The sequence below is a fragment of the Macaca thibetana genome, chromosome 14 (assembly GCF_024542745.1).
Source record: "Macaca thibetana thibetana isolate TM-01 chromosome 14, ASM2454274v1, whole genome shotgun sequence".
In the NCBI taxonomy this organism is placed as follows: Eukaryota; Metazoa; Chordata; class Mammalia; order Primates; family Cercopithecidae; genus Macaca; species Macaca thibetana.
The window spans coordinates 64,364,185-64,384,302 of NC_065591.1; the positions used below are offsets into that span (position 1 = coordinate 64,364,185).

The 20,118-nt window shown below is 56.2% G+C and overlaps 1 protein-coding gene and 1 long non-coding RNA gene across 3 annotated transcripts in view; both read left to right on the plus strand.

Annotated features, from left to right (window-relative positions):
- Positions 1 to 20,118, plus strand: part of LOC126935316 (uncharacterized) — a 342,634-nt gene that overhangs the window by 317,932 nt on the left and 4,584 nt on the right. The gene's annotated exons all lie outside the window — the stretch shown is intronic.
- Positions 999 to 17,441, plus strand: ATG16L2 (autophagy related 16 like 2). Of its 2 annotated transcripts, XM_050756162.1 has the most exons (18): positions 999 to 2,784; positions 4,957 to 5,056; positions 5,959 to 6,058; positions 9,573 to 9,646; positions 9,959 to 10,210; positions 10,392 to 10,457; positions 10,761 to 10,874; positions 11,963 to 12,025; positions 12,622 to 12,730; positions 13,165 to 13,270; positions 14,030 to 14,100; positions 14,376 to 14,447; positions 14,562 to 14,682; positions 15,041 to 15,146; positions 16,186 to 16,335; positions 16,551 to 16,598; positions 16,710 to 16,811; positions 17,129 to 17,441. In XM_050756162.1, the coding sequence occupies exons 1-18, from the start codon at positions 2,436 to 2,438 to the stop codon at positions 17,214 to 17,216; spliced, it is 2,091 nt and encodes a 696-aa protein (XP_050612119.1). In that variant the 5' UTR covers positions 999 to 2,435; the 3' UTR covers positions 17,217 to 17,441. The 2 variants fall into 2 exon arrangements, with proteins under 2 accessions (XP_050612119.1, XP_050612120.1); XM_050756163.1 differs by lacking the exon at positions 11,963 to 12,025.

Sequence of the window (20,118 nt, forward strand, 5' to 3'; positions counted from 1 at the left end):
GGGCAACATAGTGAGACCCTGTCTTTAAAGGAAAATTTAAAATGAACTGGGTGGCCAGGCACGGTGACTCACGCCTGTAATCCCAGCACTTTGGGAAGCTGAGGTGGGTGGATCACTTGAGGTCAGGAGCTGGAGACCAGCCTGGCCAACATGGTGAAACCCCATTTCTACTAAAAGTACAAAAATTAGCTGGGTGTGGTGACGCGTGCCTGTAATCCCACCTATTCGAAAGGCGGATGCACGAGAATCGCTTGAACCCCGGAGGTGGAGGTTGCAATGAGCCGAGATTTACCACTGCACTCCAGCCCGGGTGACAGAGTGAGACTCTGTCTCAAAAACAAACAAAAAAAGAGCCAGGTATAGTGGCATGTGCCTGTAGTCTCAGCTACTCAGGAGACTGAGGTGGAAGGATCATTTAATCCCAGAAGAATGAGGCTGCAGTGAGCCATGATTGTGTCATCGCATTCCAGCCTGGGCAACAGAGAGACCCTGTCTCAAAAACAAAACAGAACAAAAAAAGTAAAGTACATTAGGTCCCCAGAGCATGGTATAACACTTTTTTATATTTATTGGTCAAATAATATTTCTCTTACATAATTAATTTGAGATACATTAAAGAGCAAGTTAAATGTAAAAAAGCAGAAATTTGTCTCCATATATTATGTTATCTAAAATTTTATTTCAAGTGATCTTTGTAATACAGTCTTTCATATTCTAAAAGTAGAACATGAATATTTTTAGTCAAAATCAATCACTTCTTTATCATATACTACTCAAAAATGACAATTTATTTAGTATTTCCTAGGTGTATTTTGTGAGTCAAAAAAGGATTAGGAAACCCTGCCCCAATATGACTCCTTACCTGAGAGAAACAGCATCTCTGCACCTCACAGCCAGGCCAAGCCCTGTTAATATCCTCTCCAATGCACACAGCCAGAGTTCCTTATTTATATAGTGTCTCCAAGCACCCAAGAGTCAGCCAGTTCTAAAGGGAATTCATCACTGTCATCAGCTGGCCCTGGGTCTCCATGGGCACTGTGCCTGTCTCCTGGGCATGCCTTTTGCTGAATGTTACCACCCATCTTTAACAGAAATACTCCTTCAAGAGACAGGCCAGGCCTGGGCTGGGGCTAGAGGTACAGAGACATCTGGGACCCAGGCCCTGCCCTAAGGGGCACTGCACAGATTACAGGATGGTGTGATAACTGGCGACAGTTATAACTCGAACTCAACTGGGGCTGGTATCTGAGAAGCTTGAACTTAGTGTAGGGGCAGGAAAGTACTCCTGGAGGAGGTGATGCATGATTAGGAGCCAGGCCCGCTAGAGGGGATGGTGTTCCAAACATCAGGTTTGGCCTGTGCAAAGGCCATGGGCGTCTAAGACAGTGACATATGAGAGACTGAGCCCAGCTCACTGTGAAAGCAGGGCAGGCTACACTGACCTGGGGGCGACTGGGCCTTCTCTGCTTTCTACATCCTCTGACTCGTCCCCATCAGAATCTCAACAGACTCGTCACCTCCAGGGCCTGCACTGCTCTCCCAAGGTTGCCCAATTTCTCTCATTTCCTAGGGAAGGCCAGGTCTGCCAGCACTTAGAGGGCAGGGCCTGCTGGCATGCCCCAGGGTGAGGCTGGGCCCAGCGAGTCCCTCCTTTCGTGTGTCACAGGAGCCTGAGCCTGCAGAGGTGGCTCTCTAGCACCTAGCTAGAGACGATTTGACCAGTGCCCTGCGACCCACGGTTCACTTTCAAGGGTATCCACAAGAGATGTGTCTGCTCCACCCAGTGGGATGAAGCATCCGGCCCTGAGTCAGGATGCTGGGGTGCTGGCCATCTCAGCCACCCACTCCCTTGCAACCCCAGGCAAGCAAGTCCCTTCTCTCCTCCCGGCCAGGGGCTTTCCAGATGAAAGCAGCTGCACCCCTTTACTCTCAGGGACCTAAAATTTCGGCGACCATGTGGAGCCATAAACCCTTCTGCCTCCTGTCCTCCCAGCCCCACACCTACCTGGCGTTTTCGTGTCACGGAACCTCTGCACGTGCTCTTCTCGAGGCCTAGAGTCCCTCTCTCTCCCTCTGGCCAACTCCTATTTCATCCCTCACAGACCCAACTCGAACGCCATCATCCCCGGAAAGCTGGGATTCCTCCCTTCCGTCTCTGCTTCCTTATCTCGCTGTCCTGCTGCGCGCGCCCTCAGTGTACGCGCAGAGCCCGGGGCTGAGGGCCTCCGGGTCCCTGACTGGGCGCGCGGCCGGGACCGCAGCGGCATGGGGAGCATCAGCAGCTGTGGGACTCCGCCCGGGCGCGACGGGGTTAAGGGACCCGAACCTTGAGGGCCCCACCTCCGGAGCGCTCCACCTGCGTGGGGGAAGCCGCCCCGGAGGCTCCGACCTCGCTCCTGCTTATGACCCTCACAGCCACAAGAGCCCCCACTTAGATGAACATTTCGGACGGGACCCCGGCGGTTCAGACCCGGAGGCGGCTCCTACCGGAGGCGGCTCCTCCCGGCGTCGGCCTTCGGTCCTCCCAACCAGAGCGCTCTTGGGACAAGCCGGGGATTCCCCGCCACCGCCCGCCCGCTGGCGTAACGGAGTCCGCGCAAGGCCCCGCCCGGGCCTGGCGCCGTCCTGGGCGGGAGGAACGAGCCGAGAGGCTGCAGAGCGCGGCCATGGCTGGGCCCGGCGTCCCCGGCGCCCCCGTAGCCCGATGGAAACGCCACATTGTGTGGCAGCTGCGTCTTCGGGACCGTACGCAAAAGGCGCTCTTCCTGGAGCTGGTGCCGGCCTGTGAGTGCGCCCCGGGGCTGAGAGGATGGTCGCTGAGGGGACGCGACTACGGGCGCGGGGAGAGGGTTTGACTGGCTCCTCCGCTTGTGACCCGAGTGCGCTGTGCCTTGTGCCTTGAGCCTGTGCGTTACGCCCACCCCGACTGCCAGGACTCCGCCCCTTGCCATCCAGGCTCTGCTTAGAACCTGGACAAGCCCCTCCTGCCCCCCCGCCCTCGTCGCCCTTCAGGACGGGCTCTGCCTCCCACGAGCTGGGCTTCCGAGACGCAAGTGCGTCCCCGGGTGTTGGTTTTGAAGGGTCTCTTGTGCCTCCCCTTCCGGGCAGTCCCCGGGGTAGGGGCTTGATTAGTGCACTTAGTCTCCGTAGCGCAATGAAAGAACGCGGGACTGTCCAGAGCAGCCACTTATTGGCCCATCCGGAGAGGGGCGACACTCGGAACCTCTAAGGAGGAGGCTGTGCATCTCAGGCTCTGCCGCCGACAGGCGACGCTGGCGCAGGCTTATGGAACACCTCCCCGTCAGCCTACCCAACCTGAGGGGGCATCAGGGGGCCCCGGGCTGCTGGCGGATGCCGGCTGAGTCCAGCGAAGTCGGACTCTCAGAATGGTTTCTGGGCAGCTGGTCAGGATGGGGTGTGGCAGTTCAAGACGGGATGAACAGGTGTGCCTGTGTATCGCGCCTCTGGCCACCAGCGATTGTATGTCTGCTGTTGGAAGTCTAATCACAGTCCCTGCGGCTCTCTCACTGGGGCTAATCTTGGCCAAACCCCCACAATCAAATTTGCTCCTAGCCAGGGAAATTTCTCTGCAAGCTTCCAGGCTGCTGGTCCTCTGCCTTCAGGGTTTCGAGGCCAGCCCCCACCTCCAGCAGCCACACTTTTCCACTGCTCAGACGGACAGTGGAACCGTCCAGTTTGAGGGGGGGGTCACCGCCCCCCCCCCCCGCCCCCCCCCCCCCCCAGGGAGCTGTGAGTCTGAGGGACTGGAGAGACCTGGAGGGCTGAAATCAGACCGAAGGGCCAGTCTTGAGACTTTGGGCAGGTCACAGTCTTCTTACTTGTTAATTAGGTATTAACCTCAGCTTCTTACTTGTTAATTGGGTATAGAGACCTTCTTTAGGTTTGCTGCGGGATGCAGTACCCTGGGGGCTGAGGTGGGGTTTTCGTGAGAACTAGGCCAGGCCCAGGGGCCTCAGTTAAGGTGACAGACAGGTGGGAAGTAGTGTGGGAAGGAAGTTGATGAGGAGGGAGCTAGGCCTGGGCTTACTACCCCGCCCTCCCCTGGAACTGGTGAGAAAAGAGGAAGTGACTGTTGATGGGGGAGGGAGTGTGTTCCAGGGTCAAAACCTCCAGAATGTCTGCTGAATAATTGCTTAAGGACTTTCTATTCTAGCCTGGGGGTACCTTACACCAGGGCTGGGGAAGTTGGGATTATTTATTTATTTATTTATGAGAGGGAGTCTCTCTCTGTTGCCCAGGCTGGAGTGCAGTGGCGGGATCTCCTTTCACTGCAAGCTCCGCCTCCCGGGTTCACACCAGCCTCCCTTCTCAGCCTCCAGAGTAGCTGGGACTACAGGCGCCTGCCACCACGCCTGGCTAATTTTTTGTAATTTTTAGTAGAGACGGGGTTTCACGGTGTTAGCCAGGATGGTCTCAATCTCCTGATCTTGTGATCCGCCCACCTTGGCCTCCCAAAGTGCTGGGAATTCAGGCGTGAGCCACCACGCCTGGCCGGGGATTATTTTTAAGTGCAGAAAGCTAGAGCCCTTGGAAGGGAAGTGACTTGCCAAAGGCTATTGACAGGTAGAGCTCGGTTTGTCACTTTCTGGGGCTAAACCTTGCTCTGAGGCAGGGATGAATCAATTCCAGGCCCCTTCCTTCCCTCAGGACCCTCAGCAGGCAGTACCCCGCAGTGGTCATCCTTCTGTCCCTGGGAGAGCAGGTCCTCTTCCCGGTGGGCCTGGGGACCGGTGCTATGAGGACACTGCTAGGGCTGAAGGTCCTGTAGAGCTGCACAGACGCCCCTCAGGCACGGGGCAAGGCCAGCCTGCCAGAAGCTTCCCCATGCCTAGCATCTCTGGGCTCCTGCAGCCATCCTAGCTGGAGATAACTTGCATGCCAGGGGGCTGCTGGGTATCTGTCTCTGCCCCAGGCTCACTCTTTTGCACCCTCCAGATAACCATCTCTTAGAGAAGGCTGAGCTGCTGGACAAGTTCTCAAAGAAGCTGCAGCCGGAGCCAAACAGTGTCACTCCCACCACCCACCAGGGCCCCTGGTGAGTGTATGTGTGTCTGTGGTCACAAAGAGCTGCCTGTGCTGGGTTCATTCTCTCCCTAGCGCCTCATCAGCCCCTGGCTGCTGCCCAGGGGTGGTGGGGGTGGTGGGGGAGGCAGGCCCTTGGCCTTCCCACAGGATAGCTGTTTAGAATCTCTTTCCCCTCCAACTTTCTTTGTCCATCTTTCTGCATTTGTCCCATCTCCTTCCCCTCCCACCCCTACACTTAACGTCTTTTCCCTTTCTCAGTCTTTTTCTATTTCCCTGTTCCTTGCCTGATGCCTAAAGAAAGGGTCTTGCTACCTATTCCAAAGAGGGAGTAAAGATGAGAACCAGGAATAGGTTGGGATTCAGAGTTGGGAGGTGCTTCTTTTTTTTTTTTTTTTTTTTCTTTTTTTTTTTGAGACGGAGTCTGGCTCTGTCAGCCAGGCTGGAGTGCAGTGGCCTGATCTCAGCTCACTGCAACCTCCGCCTCCTGGGTTCAACCAATTCTCCTGCCTCAGCCTCCTGGTGCATACACCACCACCCCTGGCTAATTTTTGTATTTTCAGTAAAGACGGGGTTTCACCATGTTGGCCAGGATGGTCTCCATCTCTTGACCTTGTGATCCGCCCACCTCGGCCTCCCAAAGTGCTGGGATTACAGCGTGAGCCACCGTACCCGGCTGGGAGGTGGCTCTTGAGAAGGGTCCTTGGCCAAGGCCTAGGGGAATCTTGGAGCAGAGGAGTCATGGACAGCTCATTTCTAGAGACTTGCCTTTTCCTTTACTGGCTTGCTAGCTTCCATCTTCCCAGGAGGAAGTTAATGGCTCTTGTTTTAGGCTTTTCATGTAGCATCCCTTGGGTGCCTTTGGGCACTTGGGTGAACTGGGGGACATTGAGCACCACTCTGATTGGTTGGCAGGGAGGAGTCAGGGCTTGACTCAGACCAAGTCCCATCACTGGCCACACTGAGGGTGAAGTGGCAGGAGGAGGAAGAGGGGCTCCGGCTGGTCTGTGGTGAGGTAAGTTGGGAAGGGGTCTGAAAATGGTGTAGAGAGATGTGGTCCAAGGGAGCCAGCCAGTGAGGGGTACACCTGTGTTTGCTGCATTCTCCAAGCCCAGTGCTGCAAGCATTGAGTGAGCCCTAGTGTGTGCCAGGCCCTGACCTGAAGCTGAGCAGGGGTCAGAGTGCCCCGGGCAGCCCACAATGAAGTGGGTCCAACAGCAGCTGGAGGGAGTTAGGTGTGCAAGGGCCTGGCAGCCCATTTCCCTTCCACATTGTTTAGCCTACTCTGCTCACTACTCCATGGCTAACCCCTCGCCCAGCCATCCCCAAGGCCTCGCACCAGTTGATGCTCAATGTACATTTGCAGACTACAGGAGTGAGGTTCATTTAGCTCATTGGCAGGGTGTGGACGCTCCACCTGACACTACCGCCTTCCCTGTCCCCTTGCAACAGTATCTCTCGGCTTCTCTTGCACCATGCTCTCCTAGTTTCCCTCTCATTTTTGTGATTGTTGCCTCTGAACTTCCTTCACTGCCTCCTTTCCCTCCTCCCTATTCCCCTTCCTTCAAATATGGGTGTTCTTGGGGCTCACGGACTCCCATTTTCTCTGTTTGCCAACTCTCAGATCTGTCTCTAGCCCAGCCTTCTTTTCTGAGCTCCTGACTCTCTTGCTTAGCTGCTTTTTGGACATCACATCTAAAATCAGGCTCACCATCTCCCCCAGAATTTGGCCCACGCTGTTTTGGTCCATGCTGTTTTGAGAGTTGACTCCCTGCAGGCATTGGGCTAAACATTGTCTCAGTTAATCCGTCACAACTTTATGGTTGCAGAGGAGGAAACTGAGGCTTGGAGAGGTAGAGCCAGGATTTGAGCCCCTCTCACACAAATCACCTTCTGTTCTCTCCATTCATTCTCTCAACATCTATTGACAGTTGCTATATCCAAGGTACAGGGAATGCAGCAATAAACAAGAGCTGGCCCATGGGGGCTTCCAGTCCTCTGAAGGAGACTGTGATAGCCCAGTAAATACACATCCAGTCACAGCATGGCAAGTCACCTGCCCAACAGAAGTGTGGGCATAGGTACGGACTCATTTGAGAACCTTTCCCCAGAGCTGCTGTTGTAGGTCCAATTCAATATTTGTTTGAGAGGTGATTCTCAAACATCTGACCCCCTACACCACCCCCTGCCTCTGGGCTGTGAGCTCCCCAAGCAGTGGGATGTCTTGTTTTGCCTCCAAGGCAAACCTGTATCTTTAGGGCCTGTGTCCACAGTCCATTCCATACTAAGGACTATTTGTAGACTAAGCTATGAATGAGGTGGGCTGTCCTTCCTGTGACTGCTCCCCAGTGGTTCTCACACAGGCTGGAAACGCCCGGGCGCCTCTGACTCTTCCCAGCCCTCCATCCTGAGCTGGTCACAAGGTCATGTTGGCTATCCCCAAATCCATCAATGTCTGTTTCTTGTACCATATCTGACATGGTACAAGTAACTTTCATCCTACCCTGGAACACTCCTTCCGCACTCCCTGTCCCTTCTCCATACAGCTTTCAGAGTGACATATTTTAATTAAAAAAAAGATCTCCATTAAAAACAAGCAGTACACAAAACATGCTTGTAAACAACTCAAGAGAATAGAAGCCATAAAGTAAAAAGTAAAGGCCCGTCTTACTACCTCTCTCCATGGTTAGTGTGCTGTAGATCTTCCAAAGCTCCTAGCCTGGCTCCCCCGTTGAGCTCACCAGGCTCCTGTTGCATTTCCTGCCACTCTCATCTCTGAGCTCCCGGCTCCCTTTGCCTGGGATGCTTTCCCTGGCCCCCAGCATTCCTTCCCTGGACACACACCAGCCAGTACCCATTGGATGCGCCAGTGGATGGGGGCAGTGGGGAGGCTTTTTCTTTTCTTTTGTAAAAATTTCTCTAGTAGTTCCACACATCACAAGCATTTATCATTATTATTACTTTAACTTTTTATTTTAAAATAATTATAGATTCACAGGAAGTTGCAAGGATAGTCCAGAGAGTTCCTGCGTCCCCTTCCCCCAGCATCTCCCACTGGCTACATCTTACATAACTATAGTACCCACAACCAGGAAACTGGGATTGGTGTTAAGTGTGTATATGTCCTTTATCATTTTATCACGTGTAGATTTGTGTGACCATCAAGATATGGCACTGTTTCACCACCACAAAGATCTCTTTCTTGCTACCCCTTTTTAGTCACATTCACCCCTCTCCCCTCAACCATCCCTTACCCCTGGCAACTACTAATCTGTTTTCCACCTCTACTACTTGAATTTTGAAAGGCATACAATGAAATATTGAATGGTATAACATAATAGTACAACATAAATGAAAGCAAGTAACAGGTGAGAAAGTGGAGGTGGTGATCAGATTACTCAGTGGTGAAAACAATTATGTTATAAATGGGGCCAACTATGAATAAAGGTGCCCCAACCCGCATGTGCAGATTCCCTCTCCGCAGACTCACTCACATAGGGCGTCATGTCAGTGCAGGTGGCAGCATCAACCTTGCTTCTCAGTCTGTCCTCACCAGGCCCACGTGAGAACACAGGAACAGATTAGCAATAAGAGCCCCCAGCCTTGGCCTGGGCCAGAGGCGCCTCTGGCCCTCATGTTCTTTTGTCACACTGGTGGGAGCTGCCTTGCCTGGGGTCTGTCTCTCCCACCGACCCTGCTTGGCTCTGAGTTGAAGGCATGTCGAGTGAGGCGGGGGTGCAGATGAAATGACCCTCACTGCCTCTCCTAGGCTGCCAGGGCTGTTCCCATATTGAGTCTGGGCCCTGGCTCCCCGAGTCCATGCCTGATTTTAGCCTTGTGTGCCTCTGCGCAGGGCTCCTCGCTGCTGAGACCTGTGCTTGGGCAGGCCTGGGTTGAGTGAAGCCAGGAAGGCCCCAGGGAGGGGTGGGGAACAGAACTCACATTCCCCTGACCAGCCTGGAGGGTGATGCAGTTAGGTGGCTTGGGCTCAAATCTCTTAGCTACGTGACTTTGGGCCAGACACTTAAACCTCTCTGTCGGTGTCCTCGTCTGTGAAGTGAGAGTGGCAGTACCAGCCTCCTGGTGTGGTGAGGATGGAAAGAGCATGTAGCCTGCTGGGAACATCATGGCACCCGAGGGCCGGATGGGCATTTAGCAGCCTCTGCGCTAGGAGTCCTCGCAGTGGTTCTGCATGGCGCTGGGAGCGGAGCGATGTCTTCTCACTCTTCAGGCGAGGCAGCGTAGCGGGTTGCTCTTGCCAGAGAGGTTCCTAGTAGGGTCGCAGAGAAAGGAAGCAGCACAGCGAGGACTGGGACCCAGGGCTGATTCCAGAGCCCGAGGGCCTTCCACTGCTCCACAAACAGCAGCGCGTCCCTCTGCAACGTCCCAAACCTGTGTGGGGCACGGCTTGTTTTTCAGGAAGGGGGCGGGCAGGGGAGCAGCCAACTGTCCCTTAGCGCCTTCGGCCCGGGAGGGACTAGAGGCCTGGAGGGGCCTCAGCGCCGCCGTGCTCACCTGTCCGCCCCCAGATGGCCTACCAGGTGGTGGAGAAGAGCGTGGCCCTGGGCGCCTTGGAGTCGGAGCTGCAGGAGCTGCAAAGCAGGTGAGGCGCGGGCGGGGGCGCGGGCGGGGGCGGGGGCGGGAGGGACCGCGCCCACCTCGGGGAGGCCCAGGGCCATCCATGCGGGAGAATGGGCGCGGGCCAAGAGCTTTCCCCACGTGCCCTTGAGCCTATCGGTTGGTGCCAGAGTACCGAACGGCTGGGCTCTGAGGGCGAAGTCTTGGGGGAGACCTGGCTTAGCCACCGGCTAGCCGCGTTTGGCATGGGCAGGTCGGTCTCTGCTCCGAGGCAGATTCCCACTGGGCAGTGATGGGGGAGGCTCGGGACCCGCTATCCGCTCTTTCCATCCTCCAGGCTGGCAACCCTGAAGGTCCGCGTGGCGCAGCTGCGAGAGGCACGGGCGCAGCAGGCCCAGCAGGTGGAAGAGCGGCGGGCGCAGAACGCTGTGCAGCGGGCAGCCTACGAGGCGCTGCGCGCGCACGTCGGGCTCCGGGAGGCGGCACTGCGCAGGCTCCAGGAGGAGGCGCGCGACCTGCTGGAGAGGCTCGTGCAGCGCAAGGCGCGCGCCGCAGCTGAGCGCAACCTGCGCAACGAGCGCCGGGAGCGGTGAGGGAGCAGGCCCCGCCCCTTCTGAGGAAAGGCCCCGCCCCTGAAGGGAGAGTCGGGCCTCGCTTGTGTCTGGAAGGGAGGCGGGCAGCAGCCGCCCACTGGAGAAAGGGACCGGGTCGCGCCCCGCCTGCGTGCGAGGCGCCGCGCCAGGCTCTCAGGATGCTTTTTACCCAACAAGGGCCAAGCAGGCGCGGGTGTCCCAGGAGCTGAAGAAGGCTGCCAAGAGGACCGTGAGCATCAGCGAGTAAGAGTGGGGATGGGCCGGTCCGACCCTTGTGTTCTGCCTCCCGGCCCCGCCTGCCTGCGGCGACCCAGGCCGCCGACTGTAGTTGTGCATAGCCGCGTCCCGAGGACCCCAAGTAGTCGGGGCCCACGGGACACCTGCAGACGACCGTGTGGTCGTAGGAGCCTGCATGCATGCCCGCTGCACGTGTACCCACACAGAACCCTCATCACTGAGAATTCCTGTCTTCAGCGTGTCCTGTGCTGGGGTCAGGAGGGGCTGGCTTGGTCCCTTGGCGTTTCTGAGCTTCATTTCTCCTCCTAGGGGTCCGGACACTGTAGGCGATGGGATGAGGGAGAGAACCGAGACTCTGGCTCTAGCCCCTGAGCCAGAGCCCCTGGAGAATGAAGCTTGTGAGAAGTGGAAGAGGCCCTTCAGGTGAGGACCCAGGTGGTGGTCTCAGAGCTCTGAGCTCAGCCCCACCCCAGAGGCTGCCAGGGTCTTCCTCTTGGACCTTGGAGTCAGCTCTTGGGTTGGGAGGGAGCTTGAGGAGAGGCCGGAAAGCTCAGATCTCCCAGGGCTAGTCTGACCTCCATTGTCTGGAGCCACTTGTGGTCAGTTCCATCTCACCCACCCCAACCCCTACCCTCAACCCTTTCCCTCCTTCTTGGGATCAGAGCTCTGGGGGTGGGGTGTCAGGCTTGTGAATAGCTGTCACCAGGAGGGAACCTGTGGGTAAAGCCCAGAGCCCAGTCATGCCAGGCATGTGTGTGCAGCCATAGGTGTACAAGCATGTGCATCCACAGGGACATGAGACACAGGTGTGTACAAACTTGACTAAGCCCGTCTGTGTGTGAACGTATGAGCACGTGTAGATGTGCGCTAACGCTTGTGGGACCTGACTGGGGCTTCAGACCTTGGGTACCCCTCCGCAGGGTCTCCCCTCTTGATTTGCCTGTCATTGAGGCTGCCCCTCTCCGGGCCCCATTCCCCAGCCTAACGCCTCTTCTCAGTCTTTCCTTGCAGGTCCCCAGTGTCCAGGCCTTGGGGCAGTGAAGAAACCGTGGGGAGGGGCATGAGATGCTGGTCCCCAAAGTCCTTGGGAGCCCTTGTGGGCCAAGTAATTGCAGGACACACCCTCTCCTGGGCATTGCTGAGGTCACCCAGCAAGCCTAGGCTTCCCCATCCTTTCCCCACCCTGGGGGAACCTTCAGCGCCTCTTCTCTCTGTAGGCCCCAGCTCAGCTTCCCAGGAACTTTTGTTGGTGGGTACTTGTAGGGTGAGGCAGTTCTTCTCATCATGAGGGAGACCTTGGGAGACTTTCATTACCAAATCCATTGCTGCCCTGACCTTCCTGGGACTGGTCTGGGTCATCCTAGTCTCCTGGTCTTGGAGAAGTCAAGTTCTTGTCCCAGACTTGAGAGGTTACGAGCCTCCAGGTCTCTGGCAAAGTGTGGAGATGATGGACAGCCATTTGTACACACACCAGCCAGTCCCTTAGCACATCTCTCTCGGTTTTGTCTCAGGTCTGCCTCAGCCACCTCCCTGACGCTGTCCCACTGTGTGGATGTGGTGAAGGGGCTTCTGGAGTAAGTGTGTGTGTGCCTGTGTGCACCCACGTGTGTGTCAGGTTCCCCAGCCCAGGCTTGGTCTGTGTCTGCGCCTCGACCTGTCCATCCTTGTGGTGCGCAGCTGTCTGTGTGAGTCTGTTGGGCCCTGGAGACAGGAGCCAGGTGAATGGCCTCAGCCCCAGCCCCTGCTCAGCTGTCTTCCAGGTTCTGTCATCACAAGGGTCTGTCTTCATCCAAGGTCCTCACAGGGGACCAAGAGCTCCAGCCTCAGGCAGGGCAGGAGCTCCTACTCAATTGGGAAAAATGCTCTGAATGAGCATTTTTCATTCAGAGTCACAGAGCCAAGAAGTGGCAAGACTGGGATTGAAACCCCAGCCCTGAGGTTTCTTTGCACCTACCAACCCTACCCTGCTCCTGTGCCTGCCTCTGTGTGCTCTCCACACTGACCCCTGGGGTAAAGGCTGGGCTGAGGAATGCACTTGCTGCTTCTTGGGGCCATGTTCTGCCTCCTGCCCCATCTGCTTCCTATGGTTGATGCCTCAGGGGAGCTGAAGGCTCCCACCTGAGAAGGCCTTGCTGAATGCCCTCCTGACCCCAACCCACCTTACGCCCAGTTTTAAGAAGAGGAGAGGTCACTCAATTGGGGGAGCCCCTGAGCAGCGATACCAGATCATCCCTGTATGTGTGGCCACCCGACTTCCTACCCAGGCTCAGGATGTGCTGGTAAGGGAGGAGCTGAGCCATATGGGTGGGGCAGTGGTGAGGAAGTGCAGGCACAGGGGTGGTCCCAGGAGGCTAGGGAAGCAAGGCTGGGCTCCTCAGCAGGAGCAGGAGGCTGCCTCCCACAGCCTGTGGTGGGAGTCACTTACGCATGTTATGATGGGGGAATGGGCCAGGGAGGGAGAGAGAGGAGGCTGGGAGGCCAGGCAGGAGAGTAGAGTAGCATAGCACGGAGGCTGCTGCAGGGGTCCTGGCAGAGGTGAGAACACCTGGTGGGGCCGGGTTTGAAACTCAAAAGTGTAGACAGAGAAACCGGGGATGGGGATACCATGTCTGCAGCAGGCTGTGTCTGCACAGGCACCGGTGGGAAGGCCTGTGAGCACTCACAGAGATATGTGTGGGGAGGGCTGGGGCACCAATCTCCTCTTTCCCCACAGGATGCCCACCTCTCTGAGGTCAATGCTGTTCGTTTTGGCCCCAACAGCAGCCTCCTGGCCACTGGAGGGGCTGACCGCCTGATCCACCTCTGGAATGTTGTGGGAAGTAAGGAGCCCTCCCCTGCAAGCCAACTCGGGGCTTCTCTCCAGACCCGCTCCTCAGTTCACTTGGTGGGCAGAGGTCTTGGATCTCTTTGTGTTTCTCCATCTGGAATATTCTGTGGGCAGTGACTAGACAATGCCTTGGAAAGAGTGAGACTCGGGGCTCGCTGCTCTGAAGAAGGGTGGAGCCTCCTGGCTCCTAGGGTCCAGATTTGCAGAATGGGGAAGGCTGAGTTCAGATGGTCCCTGATGGGGGTGGGTGGGGGTCCCCTATCATGAGGTCCTACAGGGACAGGCCCTTGAAGAGCAGGTCCCTGAGTCTACCAGGTGATCCTCTTGTAGCATCACGTAAGCTCTCAGAACTCAGGTAAGGGACAAGTATGAACTGTTGGCCTTGTCCCAAGCTCTGTGCTCTGGAGAGGGGGTGTTCTGGGGAGTCAGAGCTGGTTCCTGGGGGCTTCCTAGAAAAGGCAAGTTTCTGGCTGGCCTGATCCCTTGCTGCGTGACCCACAGATAGTCCCTTCTTCCTGGTCCTCTCTAGCCTGGTCTGTGAAATGACTAGCTGTCCCTGGGACCCACTGCCAGCAGTTAGGGGAGGTGTAGTCTCCAGCCCAGGCCACAGAACAGACCCAGCGATTCTGTCTTCTAACCTGTGGGGGTTGGGGGGGGGGCAATGGGGACTGATCTTTGCTCTCAATCCCAATTCCTCCATTTTGTGAGGTTAGGATCTCATTTCAACTGTCCCTTCTCCTGGTCCTCCCAGGTCGCCTAGAGGTCAACCAGACCCTGGAGGGAGCTGGTGGCAGCATCACCAGTGTGGACTTTGACCCCTCGGTGAGGAACTTTGCCCCAGTGGCATGGGATTGCGCCCCCTCTGATCTCCACACTGGACAGGTGGGGGCTCTGGGACCTGAGGGCGCAGCATGGATACCTTAGAACCAGGCCCTTGGGCTCTTACACAGATCCTCATCCCTGGGCCGGAGGCTCCTCTGCCTGCCTTGGAGACCTGGGCTGTGGGAAGCTCTGGGGCAGCCCCTAGCCTCATTCTCTGGCCCGAAGGATGTTGCCTACGGCTTAGCACCTCTCATTTTCCTCTCCCATTTCTCCAGGGCTACCAGGTTTTAGCAGCAACTTACAACCAGGCTGCCCAGCTCTGGAAGGTGGGGGAGGCACAGTCCAAGGTGAGGCCTGACTGGGGAGGCTGCCTGGGGGTCAGGGGGTCATACGTCAGGACTAGGGGGCCTGTTATGGGGTCTTGGCCAAACTCTTGATCCGCACCTGGGGCTGGGGTACAGGAGACACTGTCTGGACACAAAGATAAGGTGACAGCTGCCAAATTCAAGCTGACAAGGCACCAGGCAGTGACTGGGAGCCGTGACCGGACAGTGAAGGAGTGGGACCTCGGCCGTGCCTACTGTGAGCCCCAACCCCACCTCCCCTCCCCACCAGCCAGGAGCCCCAGGCCAGGGTACGAGGGACCTCACCTGCTCTCTGGGAGTGGCTCTGAGATTCATAGGCATTTGGGGGTGAAACCTCTCAAGGCCCTCCAGTCCCCCAATGGTATCCCCCAATGGTGTTTTCTGCCTGGTTTCTTGGTGTCCACAGGCTGTGGGTGGGAAAAAGACGTGGGTGAGCCCTGGGCTGGGAAGCAGAAGACCTGGGTTCTAGTCTTGGGAGGACACTGCGTTCTGGGCCTCAGCTTCTCCATGTGTCCTGTGGGGTGGCTCCTGACAACCCTCCTCTGAGGCCCTGGGGTCTGCTGCTTGGTCCCCAGGCTCCAGGACCATCAATGTCCTTTCCTACTGTAATGACGTGGTGTGTGGGGACCATATCATCATTAGTGGCCATAATGACCAGAAGATCCGGTTCTGGGACAGCAGGTGACAGGCGCAGGCTGGGGGAGGACTGGGGGAGGGCTGGGGACAGGGCTCCCAAGTTCTTGTTCCTTTCTCTGGCCATGGCAGGACGAGTTTTGGTGGCACTTTGGGCAGGCAAGGCTGTGGGGCTGGCACTGCCAGCTAGTGCCTCTTGGCTGGGCTCAGCTCCCCCAGGAAGCTGTGCCACTGTCTTCATGGCGCTTGGTCCAATGCTGGACTCCACCTGGACCTTGCAACCAAGATGGAGATGTACCTTTTTCCATTTAGTTACCACTTTTATATCAAAAGGAAAAAAATTATTGTAGTTGTTTTTTAAACCAAAGATCCTAACTTTGGGCTTGAATTGTTTGTAAGAGCAAAGCTAGAGGCCGGGCATGGTGGCTCACACCTGTAATCCCAGCTTTTTGGGAGGCCGAGGTGGGCGGATCATCTGAGGTCAGGAGTTCGAGACCAGCCTGGCCAACATGGAGAAACCCTGTCTCTACTAAAAATATTAGCTGAGTGTGGTGGCAGATCCCTGTAATCCCAGCTACTCGGGAGGCTGAGGCAGGAGAATCGCTTGAACCCAGGAGGCGGAGCTTGCAGTGAGCTGAGATCCGGCCACTACACTCCAGCCTGGGCAAGAGAGCCAGACTCCGCCTCAAAAAAAAAAAAAAAAAAAAAAAGCAAAGCTAGAGCCAGTGCTAGGCCTGCCTCAAGCCTTTACTGACCTCCATCAACTACTGTTTGCAACCCTTTCTTCTCTCTCTTACATTTTTTAAAGACAAGACTTCATTGCTCAGATGATATGGTGCTTATTTTAGTGACCCAAAGGTTTCAAGGGCTCTGGCTTTCAAATCAAAGTCTAGGTTCCTCGATGGAGGCAGCTGGCTGCGGTGAGGAGAAGGGAGATGAGTCACGGGCAGCCTTTACCCCAGGGATCCAGGGCCCTGGGGTTCCTCTGGACTTGGTTAGCTGGGAAGGCTGCTGCGCCTGGCCCCTTCCTGTCAGGAGTGGCCTGGCTGGGCTGTTCCTCATCCCTGTCTCTGTCCTTGTTCCTCAGGGGGCCCCACTGCACCCAGGTCATCCCTGTGCAGGGTCGGGTCACCTCCCTGAGCCTCAGCCACGACCAGCTGCACCTGCTCAGCTGTTCCCGAGACAACACACTCAAGGTCATCGACCTGCGTGTCAGCAACATCCGCCAGGTGTTCAGGTACCAGCCTCATGCCTGCTGACCCTGTGGCCTTTGCTGGGACAGCTGAGCCTCTCTTCTCCTGTAATAGACCCTCTTGGGACCCTCCCTGGAGGCCCCTCCAGACCAGGTCCTGCTGAGGTACCAAACCCCTTGACAGAGTGGAAACTCTGGAAGCTCCCTGCAGAGGGACTAGTGGTGACCTCTGTTCTGACCCCAGCCCTGTCTGTCCTCAGGGCTGATGGCTTCAAGTGCGGTTCTGACTGGACCAAAGCTGTATTCAGGTATGTCTGTGAGAGCATATGCCTGTGTCCAAGTGTGCCCTGCTGGACCCTGTGTGTGCCCTCCTCTCTGACCCCACCCCCACTTTTTTTGCTCTGCTGTGGCCACTACAGCCCGGACAGAAGCTATGCACTGGCAGGCTCCTATGATGGGGCCCTTTACATCTGGGATGTGGACACCGGGAAACTGGAAAGCAGACTTCAGGGACCCCATTGGTGAGCATGGCCTCCACCTGGCCACCTGCCTGGCCCCAGTCCTGCCAGGCTGATTCCAGGTTCTGACATACTGGGACTCTGGAGTCTCCAGCCCTTGTCCCTCCACCCTCCACCCGACCAGAGCCCTTTGCAGTTCACAAGGTACTTTCCACACACACTGGGTCTGTCCTTTCCACAGCTCTGTGAGCTCACTTTACAGATGAGGAAACAGGCTCAAGAGAGGGCCTCAAACTACCCAGGTCCAGCAGTCGGGGCAGAGCCAGGTTGCAGGCATAGTTCCCAAAGCCCCCCTGAAGCCTGCCCCTCCCTTTCCCCAGCACTGCTGTCAATGCTGTGGCCTGGTGCTACTCCGGGAGCCACGTGGTGAGCGTGGACCAGGGCAGGAAGGTTGTGCTCTGGCACTAGGGCCATGACTTCCCTGCCTGGGCTGGAGCTCTTGCCCGAAGCCTGAAGCTTCCCTCGGCGCCGTGCGGGGGTTGGGGTTGGGACTGGAGATAGCCTTGGGATTTAATGGGGAAGAAGGCCTGGTAGGACCTGGCCTGTTTGTTTAAAAATGAAGCTAGTTTTTCTTTGTATTTTTATCTCTATCTCCTCACTTTTTCTCCCCAAGTAGAAAAAAAAATGATATCTAAACTGCGTCTGCCTGCCTCTTTGCAGCATTCATGATATGGAGACCTTTGGGCTAGTGGGCTCTGGGAGACCCAGGTTTGGCCCCCTTCCTCCTTCCATACAGAGCTGGGGCAGCCAGCCCAGTCTCTGCCTGCGGAGACAGGTGCTGCTCAAGTCTAACCATGGAAACAGCAGGAAGAAAGGCCCTGAGGTGGCAAAGAGCCATGGATGTGACTCCTGGTCCAACCTGGTCCTGAGGCCTAAGCAACATGTTAGGCCCACCTGCTTCAGGCACCCAGGGTAGACTGAAGCTGAAGAGGGGCTGGGGGAGCTCTGAGGAAGGGGCAGGGAGGCAACCCAGAGGGGTCCTGGTGGGAAGATCCTAAAAACCCAGGTAGTGATATCAAAGTCCTTGGTCCATGGGGCCTCCCTTAGACTGGGTCTGCGTTCTTCCTCCAGAGGTAGTGCCCAGGGTGGGGCAGAGTAGGGCCTCTATGTGTCTGTGCCTGGGGGAGGGCAGCTGTGGGCCAGACCTGGGCCTGGGGCTTTGCTTACAAGGCAGAGCCCACAGGGCAGAGTTGGGGCAAACCAACTTCCTTCACACCTAGGACTGGGCACAGGCCTGTGGAGACAGACAGTGTTGGTTAAATGGCAACACCTATACTCTGTTGACTTCCAGACCATTCACTACTTTTGGTTCAGCTGCCTCCTGGCCATCATCTCCCCTGCAAGTGATCTGTTCCTCCTGCACCCCATGTCCCTGGGACCTTGTGCTGCTGGATCTAGTACTCCTCCATCCCTCCTGCCACTGTGGGCCACCTTCTAGACTTGCAGCCTCCCCATCCAATCCTTTCCCTTACTATGGCCAGAGCGACTTTTTTTGTTGTTGTTGCTTTTGAGACACACAAAAAACCTCACTGCAGCCTCAAACCCCTGCAGCCTTAAACCCCTTGGTTTAAGTAAGCCTTCCACCTGGTCCTCCCAAAGGGCTGGGATTACAGGTGCACAGCACCATGCTTGGCCCAACAGGGTGACTTTCTAGGGTGTCGTGGTCACAAGTCCAATCCTTTGGAGTTCCCCTGCTGCCTTTAGAGACCACCCCCAACCCCAGCATGAAATTTGGAGCCCCTGGGATGTGACTCTGCTGGCCTCTCAGCTGCCTCTTATTTCCTTGCTATTCACTCATTCATTTACTCATTTAGAGATGAGGTCTCACTATGTTGCCCAGGCTGGTCTGAAACTCCTGTGCTCAAGCAATCCTCCTGCCTTAGCCTCCCTGGTAGCTGGGCCTACAGGTGCATGCCACCGTGCCTGGCTATTCCTTGCTATCATGAGTGCGTCTCAGACGTGCTTTTCTTTCTTCCCAGAATGTTCTCCTTCCCTCCCAGCCCCCAATTCAAATTTTTCTTTCAGGATTCCCCTTCCTTTGCCTGCCAAGCTGGGTAGAGGCCTCCTCTGTCTCTGAGCTCCCCTTTTGTATCTGCCTCCCTCCATTTTAAGCCAAGGAATTCTTGGAAGAGGCCAGGATAGGAATAGATTTATTCCCTGGGATCAGGCCTGGCACAGAGAATGACTCAGGAAATGTTTATTAAGTGGTTAAATTTTCTTATTCAGGCTGGGCGTGGTGGGATCACACCTGTAATCCCAGCACTTTGGGAGGCCGAGGAGGACGGATCACCTGAGGTCAGGAGTTCGAGGCCAGCCTGAGCAACATAGTGAAATCTTGTCTCTACTAAAAATACAAAATTAGTTGGGCGTGGTGGCACATGCCTGTAATCCCAGATACTTGTGGGGCTGAGGCAGGAGAATCACGAACCCAGAGGAGGAAGTTGCAGTGGGCCGAGAATGCGCCATTGCACTGTAGCCTGGGCAACAAGAGTGAAACTCCATCTCAGCAACCTTCTCTTATTCAAGGACTCAGCCAGTCTAACAGTCTAAGAGTCTTGGGTTCCAACATTCTTCAATACTGAGACTTCTACTCTGCCCCAGCCCTCATGCCCTGGCTCCCAGTAGCCACCAGGGGTCACCAGCTGCCTAGTCTACTGTGGCCATTCCAATTTCCAGCGACACACAGCTGGGGAGACCGACACTCCTACAGCCACCGTGACTGAGCCCTTAAGAGATGCCAGGCCCTGCCCTGCACCCTTTTTGCAGCGTTATTTGTTCCTCCCAACTGCACTGCCATGTAGATACCATGTTTCCCAGGTGAGAAAACTGAGCTCAGAGAGGCCCTGCAGCTGGACTGTGGCTGCATTACACACACTCTTTTTAAAGCAAGGTGTTCAGATTCCCAATTAGGCAGGGCTGCAGGGCATGCCCCCTCCCCCAGGGTGTGCCCCTTGCCTGACACCACGGGGGTAGAGGTGTGATGCTAGCCTTGTGTCTAACCTGACTCCCTCCCTGCATCTTTGCCCTTTTCTATTCTGGGTCCTGAGCCTGGACAGTTAGTATCCCTTGAAGTGAGGGACATGCAGGGACACGGGAGTGAGGGAACTTGAATCCTGGAAGGCCAGCTGTGCCATTGTGTTTCTCCCCCATTTCACAGGGTTGCAGTGGAGACTGTGCTTAGAGAGCCCAGAGGAGGTGCTCAGGAAATGGTCTGACTGATCTCTGGGACGGTGATCCCTCGGCTCCACCAAAGCCTTCCCTTGTACCTTAGGGGCGTCAATCTTACCACACACGCAGCTGCTGTCGGGTG